At 41.9% G+C, this 14,378-nt stretch overlaps 1 protein-coding gene across 1 annotated transcript; it reads right to left on the bottom strand.

The window, feature by feature from the left end:
• Window positions 1-7,441: 7,441 nt before the first annotated feature.
• LOC308266885 (taste receptor type 2 member 40-like) lies at window positions 7,442-8,413 on the bottom strand (the record flags this gene model as incomplete). Its single annotated transcript, XM_080701267.1, has 1 exon — window positions 7,442-8,413. One exon carries the CDS (start codon window positions 8,411-8,413, stop codon window positions 7,442-7,444), a length of 972 nt encoding a protein of 323 aa, XP_080557393.1.
• Window positions 8,414-14,378: the final 5,965 nt, after the last annotated feature.

The following is a 14,378-nucleotide window of genomic DNA, read 5'->3' as shown; positions in this document are numbered from 1 at the left end:
CTATCAAGGGGTTATACCGGTGCAGGGGCCAATGGCCAGCATCGGAGCCTGGCGTGAAGCAAGTTCACTCCTGCGGCCTCCAATGTCGGGACCAAAGCCAGCTTAGGGGTTAGACCGGTTCAGGGGCCAGCGAGACCAGAACTGGGGCCTCCCATGAGGCAAGGCCGCTGCTTGAGCCAGCGAGCTCTGGATCAGTCCACTGAGTAGCCAGGCCACTACTGGGACCATCAAGAGTGGGATCGGTACTTGCAACGCAGCATGCACAGAGAAATATCGCAGAAAATATAAATCAGACGCTTCTCTTAATCAGCAATAACTAGGAGGAAAAGGGCAACAGGAAGAGGTTGAGCTATAGAAAGGGCCCTATAGTGAAGCAACTAATGTGACCAATCAGAGGGTATGTAATACTGGAGGACGGAGCCTCTTTAAAACGTAGGAGGTACATAAACAAATGTATCAAAGTAAATCACCAAAGAAGTGTGGGATGGAGGGAGGGGGAGGGAATGGGATGGGGGCTGGAGGAGGGCTAATTGGATGATGTGTGCTTGTATATCCTCTCAAGTCTTGTACTCCAATGTGATTGATATATGACTACAATGCACCAATTTAAAAAATAAATTAATTTAAAAAAAATTTCAGTGCCAAAAATATAAATTGAATTTATACTCCTGGACATAGGAATATGGAAGTAGGAATTAGTTAAATAACTCATGAAAGGTAAGCTGTAAAGGCATTCTCAGTGTTTTAACAATTTTATTAAAGAAAAATATTCAGAAAATACATCAAGACCTGTGTGCATGTATGTTTGTATCACACTGAACCCCACTATGACATATAATTGCAATCATTAATAAAATGATTTCAAAAGAAAAAGGTTAAAGCAATCTCTTGCAGTATTTGGAGTTAGTTTTTATTATATTATTAAAAAATCCCATGAAAAGTCAAACAAATCTTAGTCAAAACAGATAAATATAAAAACACACATAGCTAACTAATATACCTAGAGAAAATTTTAACCCACTTGCTCATTTTGGTAATCTTAATGGATTAATTCCCTTTGGCATTTCTTCTGCTGAATTCTGAATGAGGTCCTCAGCTAAGGCTACCTGGAACAGAAAGATGAGTTAGATAGCCTCCCAAAGAGATGAAGGGTAATCTTTTGTCCCAAGGCTGCATAGGCAGGATGGAGAGCAGATCCCAGATGGCACAGTCTACTGTGTTTTTAGCTTGGATGTTGGGTTTTATTCAGCAAGGCCATTTTTGGATGCTGATTGGCTGGAAGGTTGCTCTTTTTTTCTCCACTTCAGATACCTTCAAAGTCACATGGCTTTTCTTTTCTTGTACTGAGCCACTGCTTACCTTTGGCTTTATCTAGCCCCTGTTTTTATCTCACATATTCAACAAATGCAGAGAAATGTGCCCTGTACCCCTACCCCCTGGTGCCTGCTGGAAACTGTTCCAGGGGACTGGGTGTCACTGTGAGGACCAACTGCTAGAGCAGGCATTGGAGGAGGAGTTAGGTCACAACCCCACTTCTCTCCAACCTCCACAAAGGATGCAAAATCCAGCCCCGCTCACCCATATATCGCTAGAACCCCTGTGGCAGACATCCTTTTGTTCCTGGGGAAGCCGGTTATGGCTTTCAGGAAAAGTTGGAGGAAAAAGAAAGCTGAAGAGCCCCATCCAGCCATGGCCTCCAAATGACTAGTCTGAACTTTCTGAGGCATTTTCTGGGGTTTGAATCCAAAGGTGAGCAAGTTATTATCACTGCATTTATGAGACTGAGTGTTAGGTTCTCTCCCACTGAAATGTGAGAAAAGAGGGTTTGTGGGTCCTTTATCTTTCCCAAGAATCTCATTTCCACCTCCTCCAGCATAAGCATTCATATCATCCCTGGATTCAGCTGCACTCAGGGCCACCAGCCATGATCTCTCATCCAGCAACTGGTTTGAATAAAGCCTGGGGTCGTTTGCAGTCTCCCTGGGCTCCTGGCAGCAGATGCAAAGGGCAGCTTTCCCTAGAGAGCTCTGGATGTAATGGGACCCTTTTCTATTTTGCATCCTTGTGCTCTGATGAGGATCTCTGAAGATGTTCAGTGGAAAATATCTTTGTCTCCAATCTCCATTTCTTCTAAGAGGTTCAATAAGAACGAAAAATTTTTGTGGTGAGGTCTCCCTCCTCTTGGTGAAGGAGCTAAGGGAGGAAGGCCAAGCTTTGAACTATTTTTTTTTTTGGTGGGTATAAGTTTTCTTTGTGAACATTTGAGGTTTAAGATACACCTTTGACTCCATAGTACACAGACTTCCCTTGAATATTCCCTCAGGATAATTTAATAAGTCATTCCTTTCTAGACTATGCAGTGCTGAAAAGTAATATTTTGTTGACTCAATCTTTGAAGTAATGAATACATTTTTGTTAAATGAATACACACACTAAACTTTTTATGGCGGTTTATAGTTTATTATACACTCATATAGCATTTCCTTTAAGCATCATAACCTTGTAACATGGTTTTTATGATGACCACTGTTTTCTAGGTGGGGGAAACTGAGGCTTACAGAGGTTAAAAGGTTTTCCCAAGATCACCAAAGTGGGGATTTGAATCTAGATCTCTGAAAGCAAAGCAAGGGTTTGTTGTCACGGATCACACTGACTGAACATTTCATGTGCTGTACAATAAGGCAGCCAGTTACTTGGCCATCTGAAAGGAACATAAGCACTCAGTCAGGCATTACTACACTGGATGGGACTGATCATGGGAACCACAGCCCAGTGTCCAGTCTTGGCTGAGATGGCTTACAGGGGCATGGCTATTTCAAAGCTGAAGCTACAACTTTCAAGCAATCCCAGAGACCCTGCAGGAAGCTGTTTACCAATTATTAATGTTATTAAGTGAGTAGCTTTGGGGTATTTATTTATTTATTTATTTATTGTACCAAGGATTGGAATTTGACCTCTGAGCTATACCTCTATCTCTTTTAAGAATTTCTATTTTGAAACAGGGTCTCACTAGGTTGCTGAAAGTCTTGCAAAATTGCTAAGGCTAGCCTGGAATCTGTGGTCCTTCTGTCTTAGCCTTCTAAGTATTGAAATTACAGACGTGAGCCACCACACTAGGCTTTAGGGTGGTGTCTTTCAAAGCTTTAGGCCCCATGTCTGTCCTTGGCAGGAATAAGAAGGGAGCAGATCATTAGGGTTTTTTTTCCCCCCACAATTAATGACAGGGTTGTATTTTAAGAATTTCAAAGAGGAGGAAAACTGTAGAAATTTAAAATGACAAAATGTTTGAAAATTTGAAATACTCAAAACATGGGCAAAAGTTATCATGATATGTATCGATAGTTTACAGTGAAATGTGACTGGTGCTTGGGGGAATAACTTGCTTTCTTGGGCTATAGAACAAATCAGGTGGAAGGCCTGTAAACTGCAGCTTGGAGGCAAATCTACCAATATATATATACAAGAAGTTAAGATGTTTTGCATTCTTAAATGGTTGAAAAAAAATCAAGAGACGAATAGTATTTCATGACATGAGACTGATTTGAAATTCAAATTTTAGTGTTCATAAATAAAGTTTTATTGGCTCATAGCCATGTCTATTGATTGTCATTGTCTCTGGCTGCTTTTGTGAGGCAGCAACAACAGCAACAGCAACAACAAATAGTCCCTGTGAGAGGGACTGTGCTTGTCCTGCAAAACCTAAAACAGTTACCATCTGGCCCTTGACCGAAAAACTTTGTTGACCCCCAATCTCCTGGCTATGTTCTACCACCAAGTCTCCTGGGCAGGTCTAGGCTTCCGTGTGACTCTGGCCCACCTGGCTGGCCCACATTGGCTTGCTTTGGAAGTCCTCTTTCTGTAGGCCCTGCCTCTCAGCCTGGGCGGCTTCCCTGTAGGACAGGAATGCCAACGTTTCTTTCAGTTTACTCTGGGTCAGACACTGTGTGCTAAACACTTTCTCTCACTTGTCTCTTAGAATGAAGTTATCCTAGGAGGTAAGTATAGTGATGGCAATTTCCATCCTACATATGCAGGGACAGGCACAGTAAAGTATGAAAACATGACCAGTTACACAACAGTAAATAGAAGAGTCAGGATAAAAACCCAGTTTCTTGACTTGAGGGGCTTCGCAGGGTTGGGATGGATCAGCTGCCCCCTGGGCCACGAGGTTTTCCCATTAACTTTTCACCTTGGAGTTTTTCCCAGATCCTCTCACACACAGACCCAGGGGATTGCTGATTCTGTTTCTCTTTGGATTATCTTTAAAACCACTTTTCGCTGGGCGTGGTGGTACACGCTTGTAATCCCCGCACTTGGGAGGCGGAGACAGGAGGATCGTGCAGGTTCGAAGCCAGCCGCACTGGCTTAAGAGACCCTGTTTCCAAATAAAATATAAAATAGATCTAAGAGTGTAGCCCGGAGGTAGAAGGGTTCCATCCCCAGTACCACCAAAAATAAAAAAAAATTAAAAAAAATAAAACCACTTTTCTCTTACTTTCTTCTGATGCAACTCAAAGAGAATGGAACATCTACTGAAAAAAAAAAACCTTTAAAAAAGATAAAAAAAATGAAAGAGAAACCAGAACTTTTTTATGGGTGGGGGGAATGTTGCCACTGGAGATTGAACTCAGGAATGGTTTACCTTTGAACTAGACCCCCAGCCCTATTTTATTTTATATTTTGATTTTGAAACAGGGTCTCACTAAGTTTCTGAGGGTCTTGCTAAATTGCTGAGACTGGCCTTGAACCTGCAAGCTTTCTGTCTCAGCCTCTCAAGTATGGGAATTACAAGTGTGTACCACCATGTCTGTCTGGCCAGAACATGTTTTAAAAGTCTACTTTCCCCCCAGGGAGGTTGGTTGAAAAGGGAGTATATCCAGTATCTCCGCAGTGCCACACCCCTCACTGAGGAGTGTCCCACCCAGACAAGTTCCTCCTGAAAGCTCATGTGTGGGGAGGTATTCCCCAAGGGCCTAGGCCAGAGCTTTGGGCAGAGAGCGTCCTCCAAACCGAGACTGGCAGAGGTTGACCTTGGCACCCGGTGCCTGACACCTTCCTTTTCAGGGTCTCTTCTGCTCCAACACATTATGGCACATCTTTTATATCACAGGTTGCCATTTCTGTCCACACCTGTCCTTCCTGGGCTACATCCCAGGCCTCAAAAAGCTTTCATCCTTCCATCAACACTTTGTCAATGTAACATGGTGGATTGTAGGAATCCAGGGCCACCCTTCGGCCACCGCCCTGAGACTGGCTGGTCTAGCCTTCATTTGTGAGAACTCCTGCAGGTGTTAGGGAAGGAGGCAGAGCCTCTGCCTCTGTGCTGAGTTCTGCAAACTGGGATCTCTTGCCAACCCAAAGCCCTTTCGCTTTTCCACATGGTTTCTGAACCTCTGGAGAGACTGTGGGTGCGGCATCTGTAACATCCAACTTCCCCTAGGGAGCTGCTGAGCGAGATCCAGAGAGGATACCGGGGCCACAGCAACCCAGGCTGTGCACAGGGTTATTGACTTTGGTCCAGCAGAGGCTAACTTTTATGTTTATTTTGGACTTTTGATTTCTACCAACTCATTTGAAGAGCAAGGGTTCTGGCCCTTCCTGAATACATACTGAGATGTACAAAGAGCAGGAAAAAGATCTGGCAAGAGCTTCCTCTGGTGGAAGGAAGGATGATGTATCAATAAGGATGCTGCCATCCTTGGAGCTCTTAGCTCTCTGCCTGAGGCTCCTGCAAACTGTGGGCAGGCGTTTCTTCATATTAAGCACAGATAGGGATTAGCTGCTTTTTTGTCTTGGGAGCATGGTTCACACGAAGGTAATCAATTTTCTCTTTTTCTCCATGATGCATTAAAGCACACAAACTGAGTTTGGGTATTCTTTTACCAGCATGCATTGTTTGGAAAAGAAATGATGTATTTTTCTATTCTTTAGGAGTTGGAATGAAACTCCCAAATCAAAATTGTCTTTTACTATAGTAACTATACTAACTTGAAGTAGTCACATTAATAAATAAGGCATCTCTTAAGAAAACTACCAAAATTATGTGTTTTTGTACATATTTTGCTTTCTAGTTAAAGAACTATAGATGAGAGAGAGAGAGAGAGAGAGAGAGAGAGAGAGAGAGAGAGAGAGAGAGAGAGAGACAGAGAGACAGAGAGACAGAGAAAGAGATTTTCCTTGCAATTTATGGTTGTAAGGAACTCTCTTAAATATATGTTTGAAAGCTCAGAATTTAGTCTTTGCTACCAGTCATGGATTTTTATTTGGGAGCCAACTAATCTTGCTATGAGCAGTTGTTTTATTTTTACATTTTCTTCCAGTAATCACGATTTTTAAAACCTTACCTAATAAAAGAAAACGATCAAGTTCCTAATTTTCAAGTTCCAAGATATCTAGGGGATGGCTTGTCTAACTTTGTGAACAACCTTCTGAGACAGCACTGACAATCCCATTCTCAAGAATGATGGTGAAGAAGAAGGAACGTTTTCCTTCTCCCTCCCAGGGGACCTGCCCCGTACCCAGCAGTGACCTCAGGGTAGCCCAGACCTGGTGAAGCCGGAGGCATAGGTGCCGCTCGTATTACCACAGACGTGGGTGCTATACAAAGCAGCGCACTTGTGCTGGGCTCTTTCTGCTCACTCCACTCTTTCTTCTTCATTTTTCTTTTCCTCTCTTCTCACTTTGGCCCCTCCCCCATTCGGAAAAAACGTAAACAAGCTGTCAATGGACCCTTTGCTTATCCCCTGCTATTCCTTGTTTCCATTTCTGGCTCTAAACAATCTCCATGCATTGTTGGTCTTTCTCCACTCACATTTTCATCATTATGTCTAGAAACTCCTGGAACAGAAATGCTGTATTCTCATTCCACCAACAGTGTATGTGGGCCCTGTTGGGTCAAATCCAAAGCCTCTTTCTTTACTCTCCTCTTTCCTTGGATCCTGTGCAGCACTTGATGGCCTTTCTCAGCCTTTCTTCCCTGGGTCCTTTCTCTCTGTAGTAATCTAGTGTCCCTCTGCCTCCTGGGCTGCACGTGGTGCCCTTTACTTGCTCTCCTTCCCCTCACTGTGGATTTATCGTATCCTTGAGAATTAAAGGGTGTTCATTGGACAGCACGCAACAAGCAGAGGTTGTCCAAAGCAAATCGAAATGTCTGGCCCCCATCTCCTTACGGCTCAGGGGGAATGAGAAAGTGGAGAGCAGCTCAGGGCAGGAAATATATGAATGAGTCTAGGTTTTCAGAAGTCCACCTTCAAATTGCTTAGCTACTTCTGCTTAGAATCTCAACTTAAAAATTCAGCTCCACGTTCAAGAAAGAATCCAGTTACTTGAGAAGAAGCATCAGAGCTGATTTGGGGGAGAAAAAATGTGTGAGGAGAGAGCTCTAGGGAATGAAAAGGTGAAGCTCCCTGAGCCAGTTCTTATGATAGTCTCTGTGCACCAGTCACGGGGCCTGTCCTTTAAGGTAAAGATGAACTTGGTTTCGAAAGCGCTTCCAGGCTCTTCTCAGCCCAGGGTTGCTCAAAATCAGCTGCACTGAATGGCCAGCGGGGTAAGTGGCCATGATGAATTTGAAAAAAATATCCCAGGAGCTGTAGATGTCAAAGATGTTGGCCATGGAAATAAACAGGGCAAGGCCATTTAAAATATGGAGAATGAGGGAGCAGCTGGTTGCTTTGATGGCACCCAAGTGAGCCTCCATACTGGGGTCCCTGGAGCCGGTGGCGTTACTTTTCATGTGCAGGGTGTGTCTCTTGAGAGAGATGATCAATAGAGTGGCAGCCAGGATGGACATGATCAGAGGAATGAAGATCCCCAGGTAATAGTAATAGGCCAGGTTGAGCACATTGGTCGTAGAGAAGTACATCTTCTCGGTGGAGTTCGAGCAAGGAATAGGGACAGAATTATTCACGTAGACGTTGAAGATGTTGTTACAGATGAGAGTGCTCACGATGAAGGAAATCAAAACCGAGAGACTCACGAGCCGAGGCAGCAGCACTATGATTTTCCTCTTCATCGTTATGAACAAGGGGTGAGTGAAATTTGCAATTCTGAGGCAATAGAAGACATTGAGCCAGGCAGCAAACCAGAGGTTGGAATAGCTCAGAAACAGGATGATGATTTTGAAGACTGTGTATATTGTGTTCTGGTTATAAATGAGTCGGAATAATAGACTGTAAGTAATATCCAGCATTATCCAAATCTGTAGTAAGATTCTGGAAGAACTCATGATCAACATAATGCGATCACCGTTGGGCAGCCTTTTGTTCCTGGCCCACTCAGCCCCATAGATGGCTGTGATGAAGCCATTCCCAAAGACACCGATGACACACTGTATTCCAGACACCACCAAGGCGAAGGTGGCTTTAAACTCAGAAGTGTCCTTGTCGTTGGCATCTCTATTCACCATTGCCATTATCTCTGACTCTGACTTCCAGGGTTCTACGCCAAGAACCTGAACCTGCTCTGCGGTCCTCTCATCCGCACTCAATGTTGTAATTTTTTCCCTCTCAGTTAATGGTTATTTCCAGTTTTTTTCATTTCCTTGTCACGTGGCTGAAAGTTAGAGGCTTGTCATGCAAATGTCTAGAGCATCTGGTTACTAACTCCTCTGTCGTCTTCATTTTTTATAAAGACCCATTTGTTTGGGGGCTTTCAGGAGCTCATTGAATAAACTTTGTCATGTGTATCTGGCTTAGCACCTTCCTGCTTTAATTACTTAACTTGTAAGTTACCTGACAAGACTGGAAGCTCAGGTTAGGAGTCTTTAAAAAATATACTTTTATTGGTGCCTTGTGGTTTCATATCATAATGTAGGTCAGAGTGATAGTGACATATGTGCACACAGCTTGGTGAGCTTCTCCACAGCCCCTTTCCCATTCCCTCCCCTGCCCTATACATGATACTGAGATTGGCGTTGATAATTTTACACATATACATAGCATCAATGCAAGTGTTTCCTTCATTAATTATCTCTCCCCAACCCCCTCCCCCTTCATTATTCTCCTGGGGTTCCCCCTCTTATTTAAAGTACCTCTTATATCCCAGCTATTCCCTAACTTTCACATATGAGAGAAAAATATGACCCTTTACTTTCTGTGACGTCTCATGGCGTTCTTACTTGTCTTACAATACCTGTGTTACTTGTTATCTGTAAAAACATACACTGCTTCTCTTATCTTCTTTCTTCTGCTTCCTTTCTTATCTGCCTTATTTTGGGAGAAGTTTTTATTCCTGTGTGTGTGAATTAGAAATGGCTATTATCTCACGCGTGACTATTGTTTACGTAGAGACAAGTTTCTTCCAGAAAGGCCAACCATTATAATGCCCTCAAATAGTACATGGAAAGACCATGATTGGATTCTATATGGGTTAATGAGAGACAAAAAAGTCACAAAACCCCCAGTTTTCATCGCGTGTGTCACTGATTCCAGATTATTAAGTTCCCCATGACTCTGAGCTCGGCAGTAGGTAGGGTTAGCCTGAAAAGGCTTTGGAGGGGTCTGAACACGGTATTGAAGTAGGGAAATGTAATAAAGCACCTGCAACTCATAATTTAACTTTCTACTTCTTCTCTGGCTGTGAATCAGGATGAACTCTGGAGTACCTTAAAATATATATACAGATGTCCAGGATTCATCTTAAATCTACTAAATCAGAATCTGGGATAGAACTCAGATGTGTCATAGTTTTCAAAAAGCTCAAAAAAGCTCATAGCTCTAGGATTGAGAACCAAAGTCTTAGCTAGAAACATATGATCTGTGGGTCAAAACACTGTGACTGTGTTTTATCTTACATTGTCTAATGTTGGATGATGTTAATCTGCTAGTGATCAACTTTTTTTCTTGTTTTATTGCCAGTATTTAAACTTAAGAGATTAAATACATGCAACATCACAAGAGATATCTGTCTTCTCTTGAAAAAAATAGAGGGTTTGGGTCTGAATGGTGAATTGGTTGAAATGGGGCAGTGGCTGCTTCTTTTAAACAAAACTAATGTTTCTCAGGATGTAAACAGTATCCACCAGTTCCTAACACCTCTTGATAGATACTCAGGTTTGGTGCCAGCTGCCATTTTCTGTGGGCTTGCCCTATAATAGTATTTACAATGTAAATGGAAGTATGATTAAAATAGATATTCCCACCTCTCAAACAAATTTTACTTAAGTTAGAAATTTACTATTAGTAGATCATATTTGTATAAAATAGCACCCAAGTTATATGTTATGAAATTAAGAAAGCATTGCTTAAAGAAATAAAAAGTCATGTCAACACAGAGACTTGTACAAGAACATTTATAGCAGCCAGAAATCAGAAACAAGACAAGCTTCTGACAAGGACAAGTTCTGCATTGCCTTAGTCTAAAAGGCTCACTAACTCCTGCTGCTTGCCTTAATGGAGAAGTATAGTATTTGTCAGAAACGTTCATATATTCCAGGCACCAAATTTATATTTTTGAATATTTCGTCCCAGTATAATGTTGTAGTAAATAATGTCTCCCCAAGTTTCTTGCATATAATTTTCCTTGTTCTGGTACCATTTCTGTTGGTTTTCCTTCATGTTTTTCTCTGATTTTAAGAGGTGAGGGCAGAGGGGGCTGGTGGGCATGGTTTGCCTGTGGCCACAGAAGATTGAGCATGAGAAAGGAGGAGAGCAGTCAACTGGGGATGGGGACAGATGCTGAGGGTTTGCACAGGTCACCAGGCCGAGCTGCCAAAGCTAAGCCGCTCATTGTATTATATTTGTAGTGATGTGGGGGCCAATTAATTTTTTATTCAGTGATACTTTCCCATGTGGGGGTCTAGAATGAAGGTGCTATGGTTTGAATGTATAAAATAAAAGTGTTGGAAATTTAGTCCCCAGTGCAACAGTGTTGATGGGTAGGACCTTTAGATACTACTAGGTCACGACAGTGAATGGATTAATGCCATTATGTCCAGAACACCTTTATTAAATAAGGGAGGTCATCCACCTCTTGCTCACTCTTGCCCTTCTACCTTCTCCCATGGATGATGCAACAGGAAGACCCTTGTCAGATGAAGCCTGCTTGCTCTCCCTGGGATCTTTATTTGTAAGAAATAAATTTCTGTTCTTTATAAGTTATCCCACCTGCAATATGCTGCTATAGCAGCACAAGATGAGCTAAAACAAAATGCATCTGTTCTTTAGGGATGATCTCATAGGGGAAACAAAGAGCAAAGGTTTCAAATTCTTGGCTATAAAGCCCAAAAGCTTTGGTCCAGGCCTAGAATGGAACAGATTGGAAGAGCATGTGATTAAGAAAGTCATTTTTTCCTCACTTTCCTTTCCACAACCATGTAGATTAGAAAATGATTTTGCAACATGGAGAGGAATGGGAGAGGAAGAGGCATGAAGGAGTTATCTAGAGAAGAGAAAGACCTTTCAGGGTCCTATGTCTTGGTCCATTCCTCATGGCTGTATGGAGTCTCAAGCCAGAGAGGGTTGCCACACATCCCTTGAATCTCCCATCTGGAAAAGCTGTTAAACCCTCACTGAGCCCCCAGAAAGGGTTTGAACATCTGAAAGAGTTTATGAATTCCAATGGGATCTAGTAGTCATGCTAGGAAGACTTTGTAAGTTGGGTTCAGATGAAGTGTGGAATCTTCAGTTGAAGCCAATGCAAAGAACGGCCATTGGAAAGACTCTATACCCCACCACTTTGCCAAGTGCATGTGTGAGCACCGAGGAACATGGATTTCAGCCTGGGAAGAAGTCCTGAGAAAATCCATCAGGGAGAGTGTGGAAGCCTGGCATGACTGAGAAAACATTAAAGTGTAGTTAGATTATGGATCAGTGTCAACTCAGTAAAGAGTATGAACACAAATTTCTCCCCAATCACTGTGCTCAGCTCTGTACTATGGACTCTTTTTTTCCCCTTCCTACAGGGATTGATACCTTGAACAGATTTTATATTTTCTAGTCTTTTTTGTTTATTAGTACTCAACCCAGTTTAGTTTCATATTTTGCTTAAACCATACCTTCTCTCTTTCCTTAGTATCGTAGGAGCTGAGACCCCATCTGGTTGGCTTGACTGGGAACAAGGGTGGGCTACATATGGCCATTTCTTCCTCTTCAAACCTTAGGAAAGAGAGGGCAGGAGACAGTCTCTTTATCTCACTGGCTCTGTTGTAAATGTGCTTTCCTGTGGTAGCTGTTACTTCCTTGGCCAACACCATCTGGCCATTCATGCCGTCTGGGTGCCAGGCATCATGTGCTGTCTGTCTTGTAAGAGCATGTGTAAGTACTTGAGGGTGTTCTGCAGCAGCTCTCCAATGTGCTACCCATAGCTCCAGGAACCTTCCCATTCTCTCTTTCCTAATCTTTTTTATAGAAATGGACACAATATGGCTGATTATAGGAGCCTTGGCTCTGTGTCTCTTATTAAGCTTTGCAGGTGGACTCTGACCTCAGTTATTCATTGTTTCTTTTTAATCTGTCTTCCTCAACCCTGTCTATTTACTGCCTTTACCGGAATTACCTGAAGGACTTTAAAATATCATCTATAGCGAGGCATGGTGGCACGCTTGTAATCCCTGTCCTTGGGAGGCTGAGGCAGGAGGATCGCACAGGTTTGAAGCCAGCCTCAGAGGCTACTTAGTGAGGCTCTCAGCAACTTAGTAAGACCCTGTTTCCAAATAAAATATAAAAAAAATAGGTCTGTGAGTATAGCCTGGAGGTAGAATGTCTCTGGGTTCCACTCCCAGTACCACACACAAAAAAAATATCATCTATACTTTTATCCTACTTTCAAAGATTATTATTAATTTTTTTGGAGAAAACTAAAAAATGACATTTTGAAACCTCTTTATTTTCATCCTAATATGTAGTAGGGAAGAGCTGATAACCACTACCTTTTAAGGGGACTTACATATTAGTTTTATAATATGAACTCTAGGGTCAATTCTGAGACAACAGAAAAAGTGCTACCCAACATCTTGGTGGAAAATGCCTTTTGGAGAAGACTAAGATGATTATCCTTTTATCAAAGGGAAGGAGACCAGATCGAGAGACTGAATTATGGAAAATAATTACAATATTTGCAAAACTGAGTTTTTTGGTTATGGAAGTCACAGCCACTACATAGTGTTAGAAGAGCAACATATTCGAAGCATATGTCTATGAAAAGTAGAAAAAGGAAGAAAGACTGAAAGGATCATATGTTCCACTTCATGAATTGAAGAACATTCCTATATGCTTATTTGGCAAAGGATGTAATGAAAGAAAACAGTCTAGATGTCATTATGAACAAACTCTAGGAAAAAAGACCAAAACCAAAGAGCTAAAAAGACAATTGAAATGTCAACAAGACTTATGTTCGTTGTTTACAAAATAAACAGTTATGTATTTAAGTGAAAAATCTGCCTGAGGCCTCAAATTCTTCACAGATAGCAGGTTGTGAAAGAGTGTGGACTGAATGTAGGGAAACTTGTATGTGTCCCACAAAGATATAAGCACATGCTGATATAAATATAACCAGAAATACTGCTGCTCAATGCAATGGAAGTAAGGCTAAGAGACTGCAAGAGAAAATTGTGTGAAAAAGTAAAATGGCTCTGTATATAGGAACACAGTTCACAATAATCAAATTGTGGAAACATCCTAGGTGTCTGTCAGCAGATGAATGGATAAAAAAATATGGTCTTTGCACACAAAAGGGTTTTATTTAGCCATAAAGCAGAACAAAATTATGTAATTTTCAGGAAAATGAATGGAACCATAGAATATTCTTATAAGTGAGAACAGCCAGTCTCAGAAAGTCAAGGGTCATGTTTTCTCTCCTATGTGGAAGTTAGAAGAAAAAATAAGAAACAAAAGGGACTTCAGTTAAATTAAGAGCGAGATTAGTAGAAGAGTGAAAGGGAATTATGGGAGGGGGGGAGGAAAAGAAAAGTGGAGACTTGAGGAAAGAAAGAGTTCAGATAATGTTATATCCACATGTGAAGGTATCACTATCGATCTCACTGACACGTACAGGTAGGGAGAAAGGGGAGTGGAGTAGAATACAGAGGGAAACACATCTAGTTCTGTGTGCATGTATGAATGTGTCACTCTGAACCTCACTATGATGTGTAATGAGAGTACATCAAGAAAAGATTAAAAATTAACTTTTGTGAAAAGGATAGGCTTCTGCACCATTGAGTGTGGGAGATTAGCGTGTCTGTGAGCTGCTGTTCCTGGGATGGATGGTGTTAACATAGTACTTGCAATAAAACTTAAGTTCCATGTGGCAAGTTATGTAAGGACACAAGCTTTACATGTACTCATTTGCATTATTCAGCAGGAATCGCTTTCTGCTAGAAGTTAAAAATGGAAGACATCGTGGACACAGTGCTCACCACTTGAGCTGGATCTGCTCCCGTG

The sequence above is a fragment of the Muscardinus avellanarius genome (assembly GCF_963383645.1).
Source record: "Muscardinus avellanarius genome assembly, chromosome: 9".
Classification (NCBI taxonomy): domain Eukaryota; kingdom Metazoa; phylum Chordata; class Mammalia; order Rodentia; family Gliridae; genus Muscardinus; species Muscardinus avellanarius.
Note: the sequence above shows the minus strand (reverse complement) of the source record. Positions and strands in the feature narration are given on the sequence as shown.